The sequence below is a fragment of the Felis catus genome, chromosome B3 (assembly GCF_018350175.1).
Source record: "Felis catus isolate Fca126 chromosome B3, F.catus_Fca126_mat1.0, whole genome shotgun sequence".
NCBI classification, from domain to species: domain Eukaryota; kingdom Metazoa; phylum Chordata; class Mammalia; order Carnivora; family Felidae; genus Felis; species Felis catus.
This window is the reverse complement of record NC_058373.1, coordinates 58945630-58969444: the sequence shown is the minus strand read 5'-3', so window position 1 is coordinate 58969444 and position 23815 is coordinate 58945630. Positions and strand designations below refer to the sequence as shown.

The 23815-nt window shown below is 36.2% G+C and overlaps 1 protein-coding gene across 5 annotated transcripts in view; it reads left to right on the top strand.

Moving 5' to 3' along the window:
* Nucleotides 1-23815, top strand: part of CTDSPL2 (CTD small phosphatase like 2) — an 83266-nt gene that overhangs the window by 24965 nt on the left and 34486 nt on the right. For all 5 annotated transcript variants that reach the window (XM_011282844.4, XM_003987210.6, XM_019832530.3 and 2 more), the window contains exons 2-3: nucleotides 2775-2984; nucleotides 22388-22526. In XM_011282844.4, the coding sequence (XP_011281146.2) occupies nucleotides 2799-2984; nucleotides 22388-22526 (325 nt within the window). In that variant the 5' untranslated portion in view covers nucleotides 2775-2798. The remainder of the gene's footprint in view (nucleotides 1-2774; nucleotides 2985-22387; nucleotides 22527-23815) is intronic.

The window sequence follows — 23815 nt, the reverse complement described above, 5'->3', positions numbered from 1 at the left end:
GAGTAGTCAGTTTTGAAAGTTCATGAGGGCTTGACTGCCCCAGCCCTATTAGACCTATTAAGTATACCTTTTACAGTTCACTATTGGAATGGACAGAAATCTTCTACATTTCCTCTTTTATTTTTATTTTATTTTATTTTATTTTATTTTATTTTATTTTATTTTATTTTATTTTATTTTATTTTATTTTATTTTATTTGTTAACGTTTATTTTTATTTTTGAGACAGAGAGAGACAGAGCATGAACGGGGGAGGGGCAGAGAGAGAGGGAGACACAGAATGGGAAGCAGGCTCCAGGCTCTGAGCCATCAGCCCAGAGCCCTACACGGGGCTCGAACTCCCGGACTGTGAGATCGTGACCTGAGCTGAAGTCGGACGCTTAACCGACTGAGCCACCCAGGCGCCCCTCAACTCTTTCTTAAAATGCTCATGTCTTTCTTTCTAGTAAATGCTCACTGGTTATTTTTGAGTTCAAAGAACCTTTCTCCTAAGCTTTCCCAGAAATGTCTTCACTCTTCTTCATGTGGAGTGATGTAGAATTTTATATATACACTATGATACATATATTTATTTGCCAGACTTATGATTCTCATGGGCAGAGATAGTTTTCATCCTTAACATTTTAGTAGCCGATGACCAATAAGTATTGCAATTTTAATGAGCCAAACTCTGTAAGACTGGACTTAACCTATATGCTTTTAGTCTTTTAAGACCTACTTTACCTTAGTGCATTATTTCATAAGGTGTTATAATTCCTATTTTATGATTCTGGGTTTAAGATAGATTCATTCCTAGGTGTTTTGTTTGTTTGTTTGAGAGAGAGAATTTTAAGCAGGTCCCACTCCCAGTGAGGAGCCCTGTTGGGGGGCCAGGGAGGGAAGGCTCGAGATCATGACCCACTGAGTCACCCAGGTGCCCCTCTGTAATTTAAAAAAACAAATTTTTTCCCCCAAAATACCCAAGAATAGGGGCGTCTGCGTGGCTCCGTTGAGCCGCTGACTTCAGCTCAGGTCATGATCTCACAGTTCGTGTGTGAGTTCGAGCACTTTGTCAGGCTCTGTGCTAACAGCTCAGAGCCTGGAACCTGCTTTGGATTCTGTGTCCCCCATTCATGCGTGCGCTCTCTCTCTCTCTCTCAAAAATAAACATTAAAAAAAAAAAACCCCAAAACAAAAAAGACCTCAGAATAGAACCTGGGTGGCTCAGTTGGTTAAGCATCCAACTCTTGATTTTCACTTGGATCATGGTCCCAGGGTTGTGGGATTGATCCCTGCATGGGGTTTTGTGCTGGGCGTGGAGCCTGCTTAAAATGATCTCTCTGCTTCTGTCTCTGCCCCTTCCCCACTTGCTCTCTAATTTAAAAAAATTACAGAAATTGATTAAAAATAGTTTTGACAACTCCCCCTTGCATTTGCTATATGCGAATTTTCCTTTTCTAAGGAGTGCTGTGCTGAAGAATTAAGGAATTAAGACATCATTTACGTACTTTAAATAGGATTTTAAAGTAAATAATACATGCCTTGAATGATAAATCACTTTAGAATTAACTTTGACTCTTCAGGGAAAAAGGCAGCATTTTTTATTTTGGGATGGCGAGTTACAACTGAGTACCATTTGTTTATAGGGAAAAAAATAGTTGTTTGTAAAGGTGTCTAGGGACTTCTTTGATGAATCCTTTGAGTGTGGGGTTTTTGTTGGAGTAGATTGTGTATGTGTGTGTATGTATGTATAACTTCCTAAAAGTTTCTAACATTTTTTCTGTGACTCTTGATTTAGTAAAGACATAATGTCTTAAGCTTAAGTCGGTGAAGACTACCCTTTGCCAGGATTTTTGGCATCTTTAGGCGTTGGGAATGCTTAAAAGGAGTTAGACTTTTCTGTGAATGCATTCACTATTGTGAGTAGCATTAATATTCTCTGCAGTTTATAGTCTTTTCTAATTCCTTTTCATTTTGAAGCTCAGGATGGTAAGATGAATGTATTCTTTATATAAGTGAAAAAACAATTAAGTGACTATAGTTTAGCAGTGATTGAAGTAGGATTGGAATTCACATTTCTTAATTCTTACTTTGGTAATTTTTATATTCTATTTCAGATTCTAATTTAGGGTATATTCTTAATTACCTCTGTCTTGATACAGTTTTGTCAGCCATTAATTTTCTCATCTATAAAGTGAGAGAGTTCAAGTAGATTGCCTTATAATTTCTTTTTGATGTGAATTCGATTTTTAAAGTATCATGTGTGGTAAGATAAAATAATCTTATAAAATGAATGATTCAACTGCTCTTTTTACACTTGCATGATTATTGATCATTAGAATCATGCTCAGGTAATTAATTCATTGAGGGTTTTCCCACTACACTATGAGCTCCAGAAGACAAAAATATTCTGTATGTGGTTTACTGTTTATGAGGTGCTTATCCTAGCCCAGTGCCTTGAATGTTGTAAGTGCTCAATAAATGTTTCTTGACTGAATGGTTGAATGAATGGTAATATTGGCATGGGTGGAGGTTGCACAGTGCTGTGGAAAGAGTATGCGCACTCTTTGGTGTTACTCATATTTTTATTAGATCATAGGGTAAAATATTTCAGAAGTTGTTGGGAAGGTTACTTGGGAGAGTATGTAAAAGTTCAAAGCATCCTTTCACTTAAAATTTTGGTTTCTTAATTTAATCCTCTGGAGACCTACACCAAGGGATTTTTATTATAGAAGGTGGGCACATTTGGCCATGCTAGGTTTAATTTTAATAACCCTTGTTATTTTTCTCTTGTAGTTTTATATGTGGCACCCATAAAAGATGAGGCTGAGAACACGGAAAGCTTCTCAGCAATCAAATCAAATCCAAACACAACGCACTGCTAGAGCAAAGAGGAAATATTCAGAGGTTGATGATAGCCTGCCTTCAGGGGGAGAAAAACCACCGAAAAATGAAACTGGCTTGTTGTCTTCAATTAAAAAATTCATTAAAGGAAGCACACCCAAGGTAATGGTTTTACCTCGTACTTAAAATTGAAGTTTAGGTTATTTTCTTTAAGCATGCAAAGATGAGAAATCTTAATACTGCTAGTAGATTAAGGAAATGTCTACATTTTGGTGTTATTTTAAGAGTAGTAACATAAAAAATATATAATGGCCATTCAAGAAAACATTACTTATTCTACTTAACTGACCCACTTTGCCTTCTGTTTTAGTATTATGTATACTGTTAGTATTTAGTATGTTAGTATGTTAGTATTTAGTATAGTATTATGAAAAGTAAAAGAAATTTTTCCTTATTTTATGTGAGTTTAATTAATACATTGTTTAGGGAGATGATTTCTCTATCTGAATTGTAACACTTGTACACTGAAAATGTATTACTTCATTAAGGAGGGGGGAAAGTTGTTAAAAATGGATATAACCAGGAGTCACATGCTTCACATTCATACTCTGGACCAACTTGAATGATCTGAGGAAATTCTTTTACCCCTCTGAACCTTAAGAAGACAGTAAAATGGGACTAATTTTAACTGCTTTGTCTGCCTCAGAGTTGTTTTTACATTAGATGGCAAACAGAAAAGGCAGTTAGAGAAATTTTAATGCACTCAATAAATAGTGTTATTATCATTCATTGTATGTATTTAACGTGGACATTAATGAGTAATCCAAGATTTGGGTTAAAAAAAAGAAAGGAACTTGATAGAAAGATAGGTTTTTCCTATGTCTTCTGACTTCTCTTTGTATTCTCTTCCTTCCTTTCTTTTTTTCCTTCTTTCTTTGTTTCTTTCTCTTTCTCTCCTTCCTTCCTTCCTTCCTTCCTTCCTTCCTTCCTTCCTTCCTTCCTCCCTCCCTCCCTCCCTCCCTCCCTCCCTCCCTTCCTCCCTCCTTCCTTCCCTCCTTTCTTTCTGAGAGATCATGTGCACAAGCTGGGGAGAGGGGCAGAGGGAAAGAGGGAGAATCTTAAGGAGGATCCCAGGACCCTGAGATCATGACCTGAACCGAAATCAAGAGTCAGATGCTTAACCAACTGACCCATCCAGGCACCCCTGTTCATATTCTTTTGATTTGGGCATTCTTTTATTTTTTATAATGTTTATTTATTTTTGAGAGAGAGAGTGCTAGTGGGGAAGGGGCAGAGAAAGAGGGGGACAGAGGACTTGAAGCAGGCTCTGCACTGACAACACTGAGCCTGATGGGGGCTTGAACTCACGAACTGTGAGATTATGACCTGAGCTGAAGTCAGATGCTCAACTGATTGAGTCACCCAATCAGTTCTTTTATTAATGTGGCATCATAACATATCATATCATGCTTTTTTTCTCCTTTAGTAGTAAGATCTGTCTTTGTTAGTTAGCAAATTTTTGCCTGTGTCAACTACACACCCAGGGTTTTCCTACAGAAATTTGTTAAGTTTGTTTGTTTTCTTTCTTTCCCAAAATCTTGGATTTTTCATTAATGTCTACTTAAAGATCTTAAATTAAAAATAAAAGGTGTTAATAAATACAATAGGGCCAAACCTGTTTGCAAACTAATGTCTTATTCACTAATTTGGGGGGGGGGGGGCAAGAGTTTTCCTGCAGCCACAAAATCATTTAATTGCACTCTTATTCATTATAGATTTTTAAATTATATTCTATAAGGTTATTATGAAAATTAGTATTGGAATGTCTTGCTAAAATCAAGGTACATTTATTTTTTCTCCCAGTCTACTAACCCTATGTTAGAAGTAAAGTAAATAATTAGCTTGTCATGTATTATTCCTATTGAGCTTATACTGGCTTTTAGTCGTTATCTCTTATTATCATTAAATCATCTTTTTGATAATCTAAAGTTTTATTGAGAATCTATACAGTGCTTGCTTATGTTCAGTATCTTGAATACAGTGTTATCTTTTTCAAAATTTGGGTGGGGGTTGGCAATTAATGTTTATTGAATATATTTAATTAGGTGCTTTATATCTAGTATCTCCTTAATTCTTATAACTATCTTGTTATTTTATAGAAGAGAAAAATTTAGGCCTAATGAATTTAGGTAACTTGCACAATGTCAATAACAACAATAATTGTAATAAATGTCCGAATAAAAAAGAACAATAAAGAACAAATAGAACAGTAATTGAGCAATTAATATGTGTCATGTATTGTTCTCAGTGCTTTAAGCATAATAACTTCTTTAAGATTTTCAAACCATATGAAGTTGGTGCTATCATCTCTATATTACAGATGAGGAAACTAAGGCACAGGAAGTTAAATAACTTGTACAGGGTTACTTAGCTTTAAGTGGCAACACTGGCATTAAAGCCAAGAAAGCCTGGTTTCAGAGCCTACATTTTAATCCCAGTATGCACTACTGCCTCTACAATAAGCAACAATACTGAGATTTAAACCCAGTTACAAGGGCCCCTGGGTGGGTCGGTCGGTTAAGTGTCCGACTTAGGTTCAGGTCATGATCTCATGGTTCTTGAGTTTGAGCCCCGGGTCAGGCTCTGTGCTGACAACTCCGAGCCTGGAGCATGCCTCAGAGTCTGACTCCCTCCCTCTCTCTCTCTCTGCCTCTCCCCCTGCTCACGCTCCCTGTGTCTCAAAAAATAAATAAATGTTAAAAAAAAATTTAAACCCAGGTACCTTTGACTCTCATACCTTTGACACTCATATAGTGCTCTTTCTACTATACCATCCTTTCTCAAAGTAGCTAGATAATGTCTTAATAGAATCTTGTGTAAGGATTGAAAATTCTTTTTGATGAAAGCAAGTAAGAGTTGAATATTCTATGCTACCTAACCATTTTGTCATTTATTTATATTCTATCATCATTTCAAAGCTGCTTGAAGCTTATTCTTTTTATAGGAAGTTTTTCCTTCTAGTATTTTTTGCATATATTTTCATCTTCTGTTTTTATTCTGGCTGGATAATAAACTACTGCTCTTACCTCTACAAGTATCCTTTTAAAACCACGTTAGTTAGACAACTCCTTGTGCTGTCTCTTTTGTTTTTTTGGTTCCTTTCGTTTTTGTCTGCTTTTGGACTTTTAAAGATACGTGGCAGGGCCCCTGAGTGGCCCAACTTCTGCTCAGGTCATGATCTCACAATTTGTAGATTTGAGACCTCGCGTTGGGTGCTCTGCTGTCAGTGGCGAAGAGTCCGCTTAGGATCCTTTGTCTCCCTCTCTCTTTCTGCCCCTCCCCAACTTGCACTCTCTCTCAAAAATAAATAAACACTAAAACAAAAAGGTATGTGAACTCTTTAGATAAGCCTTCTTTTGAGCTGTAGTCCTTTCTAAGGTATCTAACATTGCTTTCATGCCTGTCTCGGGAGCCCGACTTTTTTTTTTTAATGTTTATTCTTGAGAGAGACAGAGACCGAGTGTGAGCAGGGGGAGGGGCAGAGAGAGGGAGACACAGAATCCGAAGTAGGCTCCAGGCCCCGAGCTGTAAGCACAGAGCCTGACGTGGGGCTCAAACCCACGAACCGAACCATAAGATCACGACCTGAGCTGAAGTCAGATGCTCAACTGACTGAGCCACCCAGGTTCCCCAGGGAGCCTGACTTTTTGAAAGTGCTGTCCTCATATCACCCTACTTTTTTGCTCTTTTATTTACTATTAAGATGTCTAGGATCAGTGGCTGTGGGTGCTTGCTAGTTTACCATCGCTGACTTGTTTTTATATTTTTATATTACTACCAAGTTTTATAATATGTATTCTAGTCTTAATTTTGTATAAATTAGTCATGAGTGTATTTAGGTAAACCAAACATAGGTTGTTAATTTATGAATATAAGGAGTATGTAGTAGTTTGCTAGGATTGCCCTAACACCAGAGACTGGGTAGCTTAAACAACAGAAATTATTTTACAGCTGAGAAGCTAGAAGTCCAAGATCAGGGCATCAGCAGGTTGGTTTCTTCTGAGGCCTCTCTCCTTGACTTGGATGGCTGCCTTCTTGTTATGTTCTTCCATAGTTCCCCTCGGTCCTTTAAATTGTCTGTGTTGTATTCTCCTCTTCTTGTAAGGACACCAGTCATAATTGGATTAGGGCCTATCCTAATAGGACCCCATATTTTATTTTATTTTATTTTATTTTATTTTATTTTATTTTATTTTATTTCATTTTATTTCATTTAATTTCGTTTTTTTAAATATTTATTTTGAGAAGTGGGGAGGGCCAGAGAGAGAAGGAGAATATCTAGCAGGCTCCATGCTCAATGCAGAGCCTGACACAGGGCTTGATCTTACAACTGTGAGATCATGATCTGAGCCAAAATCAAGAGTCAGTCACTCAACCCAGGCACCCCCCCCCCCAGATGTCTCCATTTTAACTTAATTACCCCTTAAAAGGCATATTTCCAAATATAGTTATATTCTGCAATTCTGGGGGTTAGGACTTCAACATATGAATTTGATGGGGGACACATAATTCAGCCCATAACAAGATGAATGAAATCTCTGCTCTCTTTCAAATCCAGATTTTATGATTCAAACATTTACTTCTCTGATTTCAGAATTATGCAATTGTCAACAAAAGCACTCAGGAATTGTTGACATGCAGTCTTTCTGCTTTTAGCATAATGAGATTTCTGATCTATATTTGAAGTGAAGTCCTTACAACGAAAATATATTTGCTTTATACCAGGAATCTCTGTATACATTTCCAAATAGTAGTTTCTAGAGTCTTTCCATAACAAAATGGTCTTTCCTCTGTTCTTATCTAAGTACTATTACACTGTTGTAGTTGAGGGTCATCAGTTTGCCTATGGTTATAATTCTAAAGAAATAATAAAATCCTTCTGTTATATTAAGTGTTTGTTTATTTATTTATTAAGGTTTTATTTTTAAGTAGTCTCAACACCCAGTGTGGGGCTTGAACCCAGAACCCTGAGAACAAGAGTTGCATGCTCTGCTGACTGAGCAAGCCAGGTGCCCCTTAAATCAGTGTTTTTAGGTTTTTTAAGTATAACCCTCAGAAAGAAATCTAGCTTTTACTACATTCATGTATGTGAAACAAAACTCACCCTTAACATATTTGATGTGCTGTGATTTTTCTTTTCTCTTCTTATTCCCCTTTTAAAGATGATTTTAATACCTTAAATTAATTTCACGGTCCACTGTGCGGTTGTACCCTGTGTTTGAAAAACTCTAACCTTTGTACTACCAGGCTTTGTGGTTTTATTGGGAATTTTCTTCCTTCCTACCAAAGTTAATATAAGTCAGTCTCTAGACCTGTTCTTTAACATCTTAGATTAATGAAGTACTTTACTGTTTATTATGGAATGCAAAAATTAGAACATGAGGTTGATTGGTTATACATACATGAACATATATAGCAGATAACTATAATTTTTCTTATTTTCTGATCTTTAGACATTTTATTTTTTTTTACTTACTGCATTGGTTAGGACCTCTAGTACAGTGCCCTGTAGAAGTTGTGAGAGGAAACACCTCCTGTTGCTGATCTTAGAGAAAAGTTTGTTTACTATTAGATATGATATTAACTAAATGTTTTTCATAGTTATCTTTTATTCATTTGAGGAAGTTTCCTTTTATTCCTGGTTTTCTAAAAATATCGTGTTGAATTTTGTCAAAGACTTTTCTCCATCTATCGAGATGTTCTTCAGATTTTCTTTTAAATTTTAAATTTGCATTAAATATTTTTTAATGGAAAACCAGACTTGTATTGCTGGATTTGGTTTGCTGTTTTTTGTTTTCTGGGGTTTTTTTAGGGATTTTTATGTCTGTGTTCATGAGGTTTTTGGTCTGTAGTAGTTGAGGATCAGGATGGTGCTTGGATCTTAAAGCAAGTCAAGAATTATTCCCTATACTTTTTATTTCCGAAATAACTTATATTGGCTTAGTATTATTTTATCTTTAAATAAGTAGTAGAATTTATTGTGAGATAGCTTTTATTATAAATTTGATTTCTGTAATTTATATGGGGCTGTTTAGCTTTTCTATTTCATATTTCAGTTTTAATCATGTGTTTCCCTAACTGGCTCAGTCAATACAGCATGCGACTCTTGGTCTTTGAGTTTGTGAATTTAAGCCCTATAGTGGATGTAGAGATTACTTAAAAAAATAAATAAAATCTTTGGTGGGGAAAAAACATTGCTAGCTTGCTGGCTATGTGCAGACAGCTTGCTGAACTTGGTTTCTGGGCTATAGTTTGCCAGCCAGCCCCTTGCTTAGATCATTGATACAACACTTTCCCCCCCATATATAAGTTTTTTTTTTTTTTAAGTTTATTTATTCATTCTGAGAGAGAAAGCACACTCAAGTGGGGGGTGGACAGAAAGGGAAAGAGAGAATCCCAAGCAGGCTCTGCACTGCCAGCACAGAGACAAGTGTAGGGCTCAAACTCACAAACTGTGAAATCATGAACTGAGCCAAGATCAAGTCAGATACTTCACCAACTGAGCCATCCAGGTGCCCCGTAAGTTTTTTCTTTTAAGTTTATTTATTTTGAGAGAGGGGGAGAGAGTGTTCCAGCCAGGGAGGGTCAGAGAGAGAGGGAGAGAGAGAATCCCAAGCAAGCTTTATGCTCTCAGTGCAGAGCCTGAAAGGGAGCTTGAGCTCATGACCTGAACTGAAATCAAGAGTGGGACACTTAACCAACTGAGCCACCCAGGTGCCCCTCCCCTGATGTAAGTTTTATTTTATTTTTTAAATATTTATTTATTTATTAAATGTTTATTTATTTTTAATTTTTTTTAATGTTTATTTTTAAGAGACACAGAGAAACAGAGGATGAGTGGGGGAGGCACAGAAAGAGAGGGAGACACAGAATCTGAAACAGGCTCCAGGCTCTGAGCTGTCAACACAACCCTGATGCAGGGCTTGAACTCCCAAACCGAGAGATCATGACCCGAACCGAAGTCTGATGCTTCGAAGCATCAGTCTGATGAACCAAAGACTGAGCCACCCAGGCATTTCAAATGTTTGTTTATTTTTGAGAGTGAGCATGTGGCAAAGAGAGATAGGGGGACAGAAGCTCCAAAGCGGGGTCTGTGTTGACAAGCAAAGAGCCCTTTGTGGGGCTCGAACTCACAAACCATGAGTTCATGACCTGAGGTGAAGTCGGACGCTCAACCGACTGAACCACCCAGGCGCCCCAAATGTTTATTTTTGAGAGAGAGAGTGCCAAGTGGGGAGGAGCAGAAAAAGAGGGGGACAGAGGGTCCAAAGCAGGCTCTGCACTGACAGTAGTGATCCCATTGTGGGGCTGGAACTCACGGATCATGAGATAGAGACCTGAGCTGAAGTTGAATGCTCAACCTACTGAGTCACCCTGGCAACCCCCAGGTACCCCCCTAATGTAAGTTTTAAAGCTGTGAATTTCAAAGTACTGCTTTCTGATGCATTCTGATTATATATATATTTTTAAGTTTTTATTTTAACTTCAGTTAGTTAACATACAGTGTTACAGTGTACAATAGAGTGATTCAGCAGTTCTATAAATACATCACCTGGTGTTGCTCATCTGATTTTATCTTTATTACCGTGTGTGTGTGTGTGTGTGTGTGTGTGTGTGTGTGTGTGTGTGCGCGCGTGCGTGTGTTTTGTGACTTATTTTCTGACCTGTGGATTATTTAGAAATGTGTTATTTAATTTCCACATATTTGGGCATTTCTTAGATATCTTCTAATTGTTTTCTAATTTAATATTGTGATCTAGGAATATACTCTGTATGATTTCATTTCTTTGGTATTTTTTTTATACTTTCTGGCATATAGTCTATCTTGGTGAGTGTCCCATGTGTATTGGGAAAAAAATGCATATTCTAGAATTAATTAGTGTAGGTCAGGTTCGTTGATAATATTTCTTTTTTTTTCTTTTATTTTATTTTGAGAGAGAGTGCATGAGTCGGGGGAGGGGTAGAGAGAGGGGGAGAGAGACAGTCCCAAGCAGGCTCTATGCTGATAGTGCAGAGCCTGAAGCTGGGCTCGATCTCACAGACCATGAGATCATGACCTGAGCTGAAATCAAAAGTCGGGCACTTAACCGACTGAGCCACCCAGGCACCCTGATAATATTTCAATCTTCTATATCTTAAACTTGTTTTATCAATTGCTAAGACAGGGGTGTTAAAAATCTCTAGTTGTTATTGTGAATTTGTCTACTTTGCCTTTCAGTTCTGTCATTTTTTTGTTTCTTCATATATTTTTAAGTTCTCTTGTTAGGTGTATATATATTTGTGAGGAATATAAATTGTTCTTGTTACCACTGTGAAATGTCTCAATGTCTCTAGTAATATTTGCCTTGAGGTTTACTTTGCCCAGTACTTATATAGCCACACAACTTTATTAGCATTTGCATGATATAGTTCTTTCCTTTTGTGTATAAATATACCCTATGTATTTATATTTAAGTTGACATATTTAGTTAGATGTAATTATTAATATGAGTTTATTAATCTTACTCTGTATTTACAACATTGTTTTTCTGTTTTTCCTATGCCTTCTTTTGGTAAACTAGTTATCTTTTAGAATATCATTCTATCTCCTATATTAACTTTTAAAAATTAACTTGATTTACAATTATACACAAACACACTCATTTAAAGTATATATTGTCATGAATTTTTAACAGATTTATACACTCATGCCCAAAAACCCTTACAGTCTTTGCAGACAGTTTCACAGTTACCACCCTAGACAACCATCTATCTGCTGTTGTTATAAATCACATAAATCTCTTCTGGAGTTTCATAATGATTGTAGTCATATAGCATCTCTTACATCTTTCACTCCGTGTAGTTTTTGGATTCACTTATGTTACTGCATGTCTTCATACTTTATTCTGCCCTCCATCCAAAATTCTGTTGGTGTGAGTATACTGCATAACATAATTTGTGTCTCCATTTGGATTGTATATATTTTTTGGCTATCATGAATAAAGCTGCTATGAATATTTGTGTTGAGCCCATGTATGGACATATATTTAAGTTAAAAAGATTGGTATTGCTAAGTCATATAATGCATGTTAAATTTTTTTGTGGTTGCTTCATTGAGACCTACATAATTAGCAATACCGTAAAACTCACCCATTTAAGGTATAAATTCAGTAGCTTTCAATATATGCACAGTGTGCATTTGTGTTGTAGCATATATCATTTCATCATTCCTTCTTATTGCCAAGTAATAATATTCTGTAACATGGATATACAACATTTTGATTATCCATTTTATCAGTTGATGGACATTTCCACATTTTGGCTATTATGAAGGTGACTCCTGGTGAACATTCACATACAAGGTTTTTTGTGGAAATCTATTTAAAAAAATTTTTTTTAATGTTTCTTTTTGAGAGAGAGAATGTGCGTGCAGGTGGGGGAGGGACAGAGAGATAGAGACAGACAGGCAGACACACACACATACACACACAATCTGAGGCAGGCTTCAGGCTCTGAGCTGTCAGCACAGGGCCTGATGTGGGGCTTGAACTCACAGACTGCGAGATCATGACCTGAGCTGAAGTCGGATGCTTAATGGACCTAGCCACCCAGGCGTCCCATTGTGGAAATCTGTTTTCACATCTCTTGAGAATATACTGAAGAGTAGAATTGCAGGATAATACGATAATTCTGTGTACCTTTTTTTTTTTTAATGTTTTATTTATTTTTGAGACAGAAAGAGACAGAGCATGAACGGGGGAGGGTCAGAGAGAGAGGGAGACACAGAATCTGAAGCAGGCTCCAGGCTCTGAGCTGTCAGCACAGAACCTGACGCGGGGCTCGAACTCACGGACTGTGAGATCATGACACATCATGACTTGAGCCGAAGTCGGACGCTTAACCAGCTGAGCCACCCAGGCGCCCCCCTGTGTAGCTTTTTAAGGACTTGCAGACTGTTTTCCAAAATGGCTGCACCATATTACAGTCCCACCAACAAAGTTAAAGGTTCTAGTTTCTCCACATCCTCAACAACACTTGTCATTGTTCTTTTCGGTATAGCCATCTTAGTGAGTGAAATGGTATCATTGTGGTTCTGATACATTTTCCTAATGACCCGTGACATTGAGCACTTTTCATGAGCTTGGCCATTGTAACTTCTTCAGAGAAATGTCTTTTAAATCTTTGTACATTTTTAAATTGGGTTTTGTCTTCTTATAATTGAGTTGTAAGAGTTCTTTATATATTTTAGATACAAGTCCCTTGTTCCATAAATGACTTGCAGACATTTTCTCCCATTCTTTCAGACCCCTTTGAAGCACAAAAGTTTAAAATTTGATGAAATCAAGTCTAATTTATTTATTTTTTGTTGTTGCTTATATTTTTGGTGTCATGTCCAAGAAGCTATTGCCAAACTCAAGGTGATAAAGTTTTAGGCCCGAATTTTCTTATAAGTGTTATAAATTTTTTCTTACAAGCTTCAGAGTTTTTTTCTTATACATTTTATAGTTTTAGTTCTTATATTCAACTCTTTCATCCATTTTGAATTAATTTTTGTAGATGATGTGAGGTAAGAGTCCGTCTGTAATCTTTTGCATATTAATATCTGTTAGTCCTAGCACCATTTGTTGAAAGACTCTAACTTTTAAGAGCTGTTCAGTTGTTTTCCAGAGTATTTGTACCATTCTACCCAGCATTGTTTGACTGTTCCAGTTGCCTACATCCTTAGCAATATTTGATATTGCCAGTCTTTTTAATTTTAGCCTTTCTACAGGGGTGGGTGGTTATCTCATTGTGTTTTTATTTTGTATTTCCCTGAAGATTAATGAAGTTGAATGTGCTTATTGGCCATATGTGGATTTTCTTTTGTGAACTGCCAGTTAAAAATTTTTCCCATTGGGAGGGGGTGACTTCCTAACTTTTTTCTTGTGATTTCCATTAGTAGTTTCTTTTGAGCAAGTGTTCTTAAACTTTTTGATCTCAGGCTCCTTTACGTTCTTAGAAATTATTGGAAACTCAAAAGAACGTTTGTTTATGTGAGCTATTTATCAGTATATCTCATTAGATATTAAAACTGAGGAATTTTGAAAATATTCATTTCTAATTGCAATTATAAATCCGCTACATGTTAATATAATAATATGTTTTTAAGTATTTCCTAAAAACAAAAAGGAAATTAATGGGAGCATAACATTATTTACAGTTTTGCAAATCTCTTTAATGTTGACTTCATACAAGGTAGTTTGTTATCATTGAAGCACTTAAAACCATATTTGCATGTATTTGTTAAACAGAAGAGTACTTTACTATCTTTTTAAGATAATTTTGATAGTCTGTTGATACTATACCAAAACTTGTCAAATGATTTCATCTTGTTCCAAGATGAAATTTGAAAGGACTGCAATAATCTTTTCGTTAGTCAGTCTTGCACTTGGAATGTGTATGTATGGTTTTGTAACACTATACACTGATTGTTTAGAAGATTTTGGTTCACTGAATTATGTAGATCTTTGATATACTGATATATTTCATTATTCAGTACTTAAAAATTACATTTCTGAACATCCGCATTGATCTCAACAGGATAGTTTTTAAGTACTGGGAAACTGTCAAGCTTATGGTGCTGGGTCTAAGTTTTCTAAAATTTGAATTTTTGCTTGAAAGCTCAAATTTTATTGTTGGCAACAAAAAGTGTCAGTTTTTCTTTTTTTTTTTTTTTTTTTTAATTTTTTTTAACGTTTATTTTTGAGACAGGGAGAGACAGAGCATGAACGGGGGAGGGTCAGAGAGAGGGAGACACAGAATCTGAAACAGGCTCCAGGCTCTGAGCTGTCAGCACAGAACCCGACGCGGGGCTCGAACTCACAGAGTGCAAGATCATGACCTGAGCCGAAGTCGGCCGCTTAACCGACTGAGCCACCCAGGCACCCCAAGTGTCAGTTTTTCTTGAAGTGGCAGGCTTACTTTGTTCACTTTTCAGAAAATACCGGGGCACCTGGGTGGCTCAGTTGGTTAAGTGTCCAACTTTCACTCAGGTCATGATCTCACAGTTTGTGAGTTTGAGCCCTATGTCCGGCTCTGTGCTGACAGCTCAGAGCCTGGAGCCTGTTTCGGATTCTGTGTCTGTCTTCCTCTCTCTCTGCCCCTCTCCCACTTGCACATGCTCTCTGTATCTCTCTGTCTCAAAAATAAACAAACATTTAAAAATTTTTAAAAAGTCTACTTCTAGTAAAAATACTTTTCCATCAGAAAAGTGGTGTAATTCAGCTTATAATCACTCAGATACTTTTTATCAAGACAATTGTGGAAGCACAAGTTTGCAGCTGTAGTATTTTATTGTACTTACCATCCTACAGGATGTTAACACATATTTAAGGGTTGAGATTAAATTAATCTTACAGCTTCAGCAGGGACATTCTTAAGACGAACTGGCTTTATCCCCCCTGCCAGTGCATGGCAGTAAATAATACGGTAACTATTGGGTGTCATTGCCTTAATTTGTGCTAAGGTGACAGTAGTTATATCTACCATTGCTTTTGCACAGTCAGCACAAATGTTCAACATGTTATTTCAGGATAAACTGAGACACAAAAAAATTACTCCCATTTGTGTTTATTACCACACATTCACAGTAAAGAAGATCTTTGATAATTAGTTGATGCTAGTATTAGATAAATATAGTCAAAACAGAAAGTCTGGCCATATCTGTAAGGCAAAAGTACAATTCTACAGACTAGATATTAACTAATTTCCTGTATTTGCAGGTAAGTCTTTAATTCAGAGTTACTTTATCTCTGGGAAGTGAAAGAGCCTGTTTCTTTCATTGACTTTTATTCACCAGGCTTCCAGCAATGTCTACTGTGCAAGAGTTTATAAGTCTCTCAGATAGTGAGTAATATGTGCACATTTTCAACCAGTGCAGTATAACTTACTCTTTAAGATATTTCAGTGGTAGTTCAGTTTCTTGTTTGTCTTGTGGGGTTTTTTTGTTGTTGTTATTTGTTTTTTGTTTTTTGTTTTTTGTTTTTTGTTTTTTTTGAGAGAGAGAAAGCAGGAGCACAAGTGGGAGAGGGGCAGAGAGAGAGAGAGAGGGAGACACAGAATCCAAAATGGTCTCCAGACTCTGAGCTGTCAGCCCAGAGCCTGACACAGAGCTTGAACTCATGAACTGTTAGATCATGGCCTGAGCTGAAGTTGAACACTTAACCAGCTGAGCCACCCAGTCACCCCTCGGTGATTCATTTTTTTTAGTTTGAAAAATTATAACGATTTTTGGCTTTTAAAAACTCGATGTGTACATTTAAAATATTAAATTCCTTTTTTAAATGTTGAATGAGTGTTCTCAAATGATAGTGGAACTGAATTGGCACCATAACTTTGAGTATGTTCTATTATATAAGGCATGATGAAACAATAATATTTATACAGCTAAAGGAAAATAGCTTTATCACATTCTTATTTGTAATTTGCAGTTTGATCCAGATTCTTTAGAGTAGTTTTCCCCTTTTGTGAGTCAAGAGAATTCTATGTCAGTTTCTTCTTCGCGTCAGTATAATAATGGAGTGAAACCACAAATTGTCTAATCTCCCTTTTTAAAAATTCATTGTTAATTATAAAGTTATGAATTTTATTGTAAATTTTTAGTAAATTTCAAAATAAGTGTTTTAGACAAAAAAAAAAATTTTTTTTTTTTTTGAGAGAGAATGCAAGTGGGGGAGGATAGAGAGGGAGAAAATCCCAAGCAGGCTCCACATAGTCAGTATGAAGCCCGATGGGGGCTTGAATTTATAAGCCGTGAGATCATGCATGACCTGAGCCAAAGTCAGACACTTAACTGACAGAGTCACCCATGCACCCCTAGACAAAATTTTAAAAACCTAATTTGGTATTACTGCAAAGCAAAATATTCAGAGTACTCTTATTATGTTTCCATGTATATATATACATATATCTACATATACATATATATGTAGATATATGTATATATACACACATATATATATACACACTATTAAAAGCTTTAAGACTTCAGTATAATAATTTACTGGATCATAATGAGGCTACAGAGATTATAGCAAATATGACCTTTGAAGATAGCTAGTAAAAGTACAGTAGTAGTGAACACAAAGTCTTTTATATTTCCTCATATATTTGCCTTGTTCATTCCTTACTATAGGTTTAGGATCCCATCTGGTATTACTTATTTTATGCCTAAAGAATTTCATTTAGTACTTCTTGTGTAGATCAGCTGCGAAGAATTCTGTTTTCTGTCTCAGAATGACTTTAAAGTGAGCAATTAAAAAAAAAACTTTATCTCTTATCAGTTTTCTTATAGTTTTATATCTGTACATTCTGAGCCTATAGTCATTCCATGCTATCTTTTAATCCTCATTTATCTTAGTTACAAAGGTTCTACATACGTTCACTATGTTTCATGCTTATCCTCAGTTCTTATGTCATTGTCTGTAGTCATTTTTGTTGTCTGAATCTCATTTTCTGGTAGATGCCACAGAGAGTACTCATGGGAACAATATTCTTGCACATTGATAACAGTACTCTTTAAGCTTGAAAATCAGTTTTGCTGCATATAAAATACTCGGGTAGCCTTTTCTGTTTGTGATTATTTTAAATGTTATTCCATTTTATTCTGACATAAAAGCATTGCTGTTGGAAGTTTGATGATAATCTAATTTTTTACCTTTATAAATGAAGTGATTTTCCTTTGATCTCCAAAGGATTTTTTTTTTTTTTCCTTCAAATTCTATGAAGTTTAGGATATATTTTGTTTGCTTTTCTGGGTTGATAGTTTTAGTTAAACATATCTTTCAACATGTAATTTAAAATCTTTTCTTTGTGGAAAACTTTCTGTTATTTGTTCTGTTGCTATACTTTTGATTTGGTTTCCTTCTTCAGGGACTACTATTTTCTGTCTATTGGATCTTCTTTGTCTATCTTCAGTATTTGCAATATTTTGATGTCTTTAAAATTTTTTCCCCCATTTTATCTTCTGTTTCTTTTAAAAAACATAATTTAGGGGTGCCTGGTTAGCCCACTTGATTAAGCATCTGACTCTTGATCTCAGCTCAGGTCTTGATCTCAGGGTCTGATCTTAGCTCAGGTCTTGATCTCAGGGTCATGAGTTTGAGCCCCATGTTGGGCTCCATGCTGGGTGTGGAGCCTACTAATTAAAAAATAAATAATTAAAGACCTAATCTGTTGTTTACTCACTTTTATGTCTGTTCTAGTTCAGTCTTTATTTCTGATATTACAATAAAGCATCCTTCTGTATCTTAGAGCATAAACTCCTGATGTTCAAGGCCCATCTCTTTTTTTATCCCGAAATTCAGAACTGCTATAACATAGGCACAGCATGACTAAAATAATGAGGATGATGCCAGGTTTTTAATTTTCACTTTTATGAAAAAGTTGATTGTTTTCGCACTGTGTGATTTTTTTTTCTTTTATTTCTAATTGTTTTGTCTCTGATTTGAAATTTTCTAACTCTTGATGTGTGTCTCTTATCGTTTTCTTAGTAAGTCTTTTGCTTTGAAATAAGTTATAATTTTTGTCTATAATGCTTCTTTTATGATGTCATTCTTTATATATATGCACACACACACAAATATATGTGTTTTTTAATTAAATATTTATTTATTTATTTATTTATTTATTTATTTATTTATTTATTTATTTATGAAAGAGGGAACATGAGCAGGGGAGGGTCAGAGAGAAAGGAAGAGAGAATCCTAAGCGCGATCTTCTCTGTCTGCATGGAGCCTCACGTGGGACTTGGTCCCGCAAACTGTGAGATTATGACCTGAGCCGAAATCAAGACTCAGACACTTAAATGACTGGGCCACCCAGGCACCCCCACAGGGTATCTTTTCTAACTAGTTTTGTGTAGTGTTAAAAAAATATAGTGATTACTTTTTGAGTTTTCCTGTCTCTTTATTCTTACCTCATGTTTATCTGAAACTTCGCTTTTCTTCTTTTCTTTTGTTTCTTTGCTACTCAATTTTGATTCCATTCCCAGCAGTTTCCCCTTAGTGTGGAGCCCTGTTCTAGAAGAGAGCCTTAGTTGGTCAGTTTTAGGAGTTCATAGGAGCTGTTGTTTCATTCTCACCATTGACCCCTTTGCTATTAGATTAGGCACAACTTTTTCCCCTGTCTTAACATTGACCTGCCATGCTTTACATTGAATACCTACCTTTTAGCTGTTTTGGGCTTCTCTTGTTCTCAGGTGTGTCACACGCCTTGTTGATCCCTTTATTCTACACTAGTGCATGTGGGCATTCAGGTATGGTGGCTGTTGGTTTGTCTTCATCTGCTTAGAATTTAAGGGAGATAGCTTGTCCCCTTGTTTTTGCTGTTATTTTGACCTTGAGTTTTTGTTGCCTCTTTAGTTCTGTGTGTTTCCCTTGGGATTCAGAGATTTAAGAATACTACCTTCCTGGTGGATGGCTCAGTCAGTTAAGCATCTGACTCTTGGTGTTGGCTCAGGTCATGATCTCATGGTTTCATGGGTTTGAGCCTGGCGTTGGGCTCCGCTCTGGCACTACGGAGCCCGTTTGGATTCTCTGTCTCCCTCTTTCTTTGCCCCTCTCTCACTCACACTGTGCCTGTCTCTCTCAAAATAAATGAACTTAAAAAAAAAATGGCTTCCTCTTCCTCCTTAGAGATGTAAGCTAAAATATTTTTACTTTCTGTTTGTATTTACATACTTTATGTATGCAAAAATACTATATGTATTTTTAATTGACCACAGTATAGTCTCTTCTGCTACAATAAACATGTAGTTCCACAGTATCAGCTAGCTTAGACTATTGGTAAATAGGGGAATAGTGTCAGTATAACATGGGTGATGTATTGCTTTATACATGATTTTTTCCTGAACTGGACAAGGGGATCCTGAGTAATGGGAATCGAATTTTATATTTCATCAGGAAAGTAAAAAACTTTCAATTCAGCTGCTACAGAAACAAAAGCCCCACACACAGACACACACACATACACACACACACACACACACACACACACAGTTTTTAATTAGAAGTGATAATTAGCAATGGGGGGTTGCCTCCTAGAGAGGTACACTGTGATCTAGCAGAGACATTTCTCACGTGGCAGTTTGCATTTCCTTTTGTGTCCATCTTTGCCCTACTGGCTTAAAGCTCCTATCAGCTCCCATAAGCCCTTGTTTCTCCTTCTGTTTTTATTACCTTTTATTAAGCCCTAAGGTAGCATTTCAGCTGCTGTTAGCTGCCTCACTGGGGTGTCCAAGTTATCTCTGGAGGTGTCCCAATCATTGTTTTTGTTGGTGCTATGGTTACAGAGTTAACGGGGCATTGACTGATTTTTTTCCTTAAGCCTTGTTATTTTTAGTGTTGCAGAATGCAGGGTTTTCAGAATGTAAGTATTTATGTTATAGCAGATGTACTAAGAGACTTCTTTAAGAAGATGCTGGAGCTTAGTCTTGTTGGCTTTGTGGTGTTATTTCTGTTCTTGAAGGACTTTATGAAGAGAGTTCTGTTTTCTGGCAATGGAGCTCCCGTATTTGGGATATGAGGCTTCCCTGTTCATCTTTTAAACATGCAGGGGAATGATAAATAGTAAACATATGAAGAATTTTGTTGTGGATCACTGAAGTGTTATTTTGTGCTATAATAGACATACTGTTGTAATGGAGCTACCTAAAATTAGCAAAACTACTGAGTAAAAGTAAAATTCTATGTGGTATGATATGGACTGATATATTTTGACAGTATCTTTGTTCTGTTTTCATCCAAATAGGAAATTGTAATTGTGTTCATTTACAATACCAAGGTTTATTTTAGAAATAAAATAATATTCAACCTTTAAAAAATGCATAGTAGCATATTACTTACTGTGGTATAAAAGCATTAAGTACAAATATTCAGTATGAGTAGAGAATTCTTACTCCTGTTGAATAAGAATGTTGATTATACATATAAATTATATTTAATACAGGTTTAAGAATCTCTAATCTCATCCTTACCAAAAGGTTTCAGGTAGTCTCATTAAAACAGCAAGGAATTGGGGCACCTGGCTAGCTTAGTCGGTAGAGCATGTGATTCTTGATCTTGGGGTTTTGAGCCCCACATTGGGTGTAGAGATTAAGATTACTAAAAAATAAGGGGCGCCTGGGTGGCTAGGTCTGTTGAGCGTCCGACTCCGGCTCAGGTCATGATCTCACAGTTCATGAGTTCAAGCCCTGCATCGGGCTCTGTGCTGACAGCTCAGAGCCTGGATCCTGCTTCTGATTCTGTGTCTCCCTCTCTCTCTGCTTCTCCCCTGCTCACACGCTGTCTCTCTCTCAAAAATAAGTAAAGATTAAAGAAAAAAAAGATTACTAAAAAATAAAAAATACAGCAAGGGATTATAGGTCAGTATTACAGTAATGTAAGAAAATCGCTCATGTGGTCGATGACTCTAGAATTTACGAATGAGAAAGATAGATGTACAAGTGAAGACAAACCAGGTATTACTTGGAGTATACTCTTTTAGTCAATAATATCGCAAAAACAATGTACACTGGTGGTGTAGATTTGCCCCATATAAGGAAATGAATAGAGAGCTTCATTAAGGAGTAAACTCCTTAGTGTTAATTTGGGCATTTAAAGAATTGAGGTTGGCATTGGGTGTGGCATTGGCAAGCCTTGTTATTTTGGTAATATGTGATATGCCAACAAATTCCAGTGAGGTTCTGTTTCTTACCCTGAGTGCTCACGGAAACAACCACTGTTCTTTTGGACAAATCTAAGAGTAGGGGAGTATTGCTGATAATTCAGAGCACATCTTACAGTTTGAGTGTTTCAATAGCACAGACAGTGTAATGGACATTGGGGAAAGGATCTGAATTGAGAATGCTGTAATTATATTTGTGTATTTTAAGTGCATTAATAATAAGCACCCCTACAACATTGTCAAATTTTTACTTTGTTTTTTACCACTTTTGGATATTATATAATTCTATTTTGTTTCTCCTGCGTGTGAAAACAGGAAAATATATTACACATATTGTACCTTTTTTAAAGATTGAGGGGCGCCTGGGTGGCTCAGTCGGTTAAGCGGCCGACTTCGGCTCAGGTCATGATCTCTTGGTCCGTGAGTTCAAGCCCCACGTCGGGCTCTGTGCTGACAGCTCAGAGCCTGGAGCCTGTTTCAGATTCTGTGTCTCCCTCTCTCTGACCCTCCCCTGTTCATGCTCTGTCTCTCACTGTCTCAAAAATAAATAAAATGTTAAAATAAAAAAAAAAAAGATTGAGGTATAATTGATATACAACATTAGTTTCAGTGTACAACATAATTTGATATTTATATATGTATATATACATACACACACCATGTATTCTTTATCCATTCATCAATAGATGGACTCTTAAGTTGTTTCTGTTGGCTATTGTAAATTAAGCTTCAGTGAACAGGGGGGTACATACCATATTTTATAAGTGTAACTTGTAAGGCAGAATGCCTATGCTCAATGCATGTTTTTTTCCTCATATCTTAAGGAAGAGAGAGAAAATCCTTCAAAACGGAGTAGGATTGAACGTGATATAGATAATAATTTGATCACATCAACACCAAGAGCAGGAGAAAAGCCTAACAAACAGATATCTCGAGTAAGACGGAAAAGTCAAGTAAATGGAGGTTTGTTAATATTTAGATATTCTTCTATTAGGTCTAAGCAGAAATTTCACCTGACGTGTTTCTTTTCTCTTTTTAAAAATTGAATGTGTGTAATTTTTGCCTTGTTTTGTAATCTCCTTTGTATTATTAGCATGAAATGAAATAAAAATTACCTCATATAAATATACTTTGATGAATTAAAATGACAAATAAAGGCAGAACAACTGGCTTTATACTATTTGTCATGAAAATGCATACAGAACATTTTTGACCTCTAATAAATTCATTTCTTAAAGCAGTAATAATTGTGACTTAATTTACTGAAATAAGTACAAAGAATTTGTTTCTGGATCATGGAACTTCAGCTCAGAGGGGTCTTGGATCACTCAGGGGCAGTGATTCTTAATGAGGGGTTGTTTTGTCCCTAAGAGATGTTTGTTAATGTCTAGAGACCTTTTTGGTTGTCACAACCTATGGTGGGATTGCTCCTTGCATCTAGCAGGTGGAGGTTAGGGATGCTGCTAAACATCCTACAATGCACAGGGCATCCTCCCATAATAAAGAATTGTCCAGCCCCAAGTCAGTAGTGCTGCTGTTGATAAATCTTGTTCTAGGTCAGTCTGTTATAGTATTGCTGAGAAGCTCCCCAAGTCCAAAAGAAGGAGAAAAACAAGAAGGACAAGCAGAGGAAGGTATAAAGAACACCACTTTAGAGCATGGGGTGCTGCGTTTTAAACACAACAGCAAGAATACCTTCCCTCTTTCCTCTCAATTCAATATTGTATCTCTAAATTTTGAACTATTAGGGAAAAAGAAAAGAGCTATAGCAGCAAAGAAAGAAAGAAATGTGGGTAGATACTGAGTAAAGTTGTGAAAGGTCAAGGATGATTAATCAAAACACATTTGTGTGAATTTATTTTTATTGTTTATTTTCCAAAACCCATGAAAAATTTTTATTAAGAATCTAAAAAAACAAAAGACAAAAAACCTGTTTTTCTTAACCACTCTGAAATGGTGCCTCGGTATGTACATAAGTAATTTTTGCTATATACTATACATAGTCTTCTGCTTCAGTATATATATGTTGCCGCTATTTATTTAGCTGTTATTCATTAGTAAGAGACTGGAGGGTGGGTTTTATGAAGTAGGCAACATCCCAAAATGTAAATAAAGACACAGTCTTGCATTTGTGTTTTTGATGTTGTAACTTGCTTTACTTACAAAGAGTTTATTTCATTTTGTTGTAACTTGCTTTACTTACAAAGAGTTCATTTCATTTTCTGTTACACTGTGGAAGCCTACAGTCTACA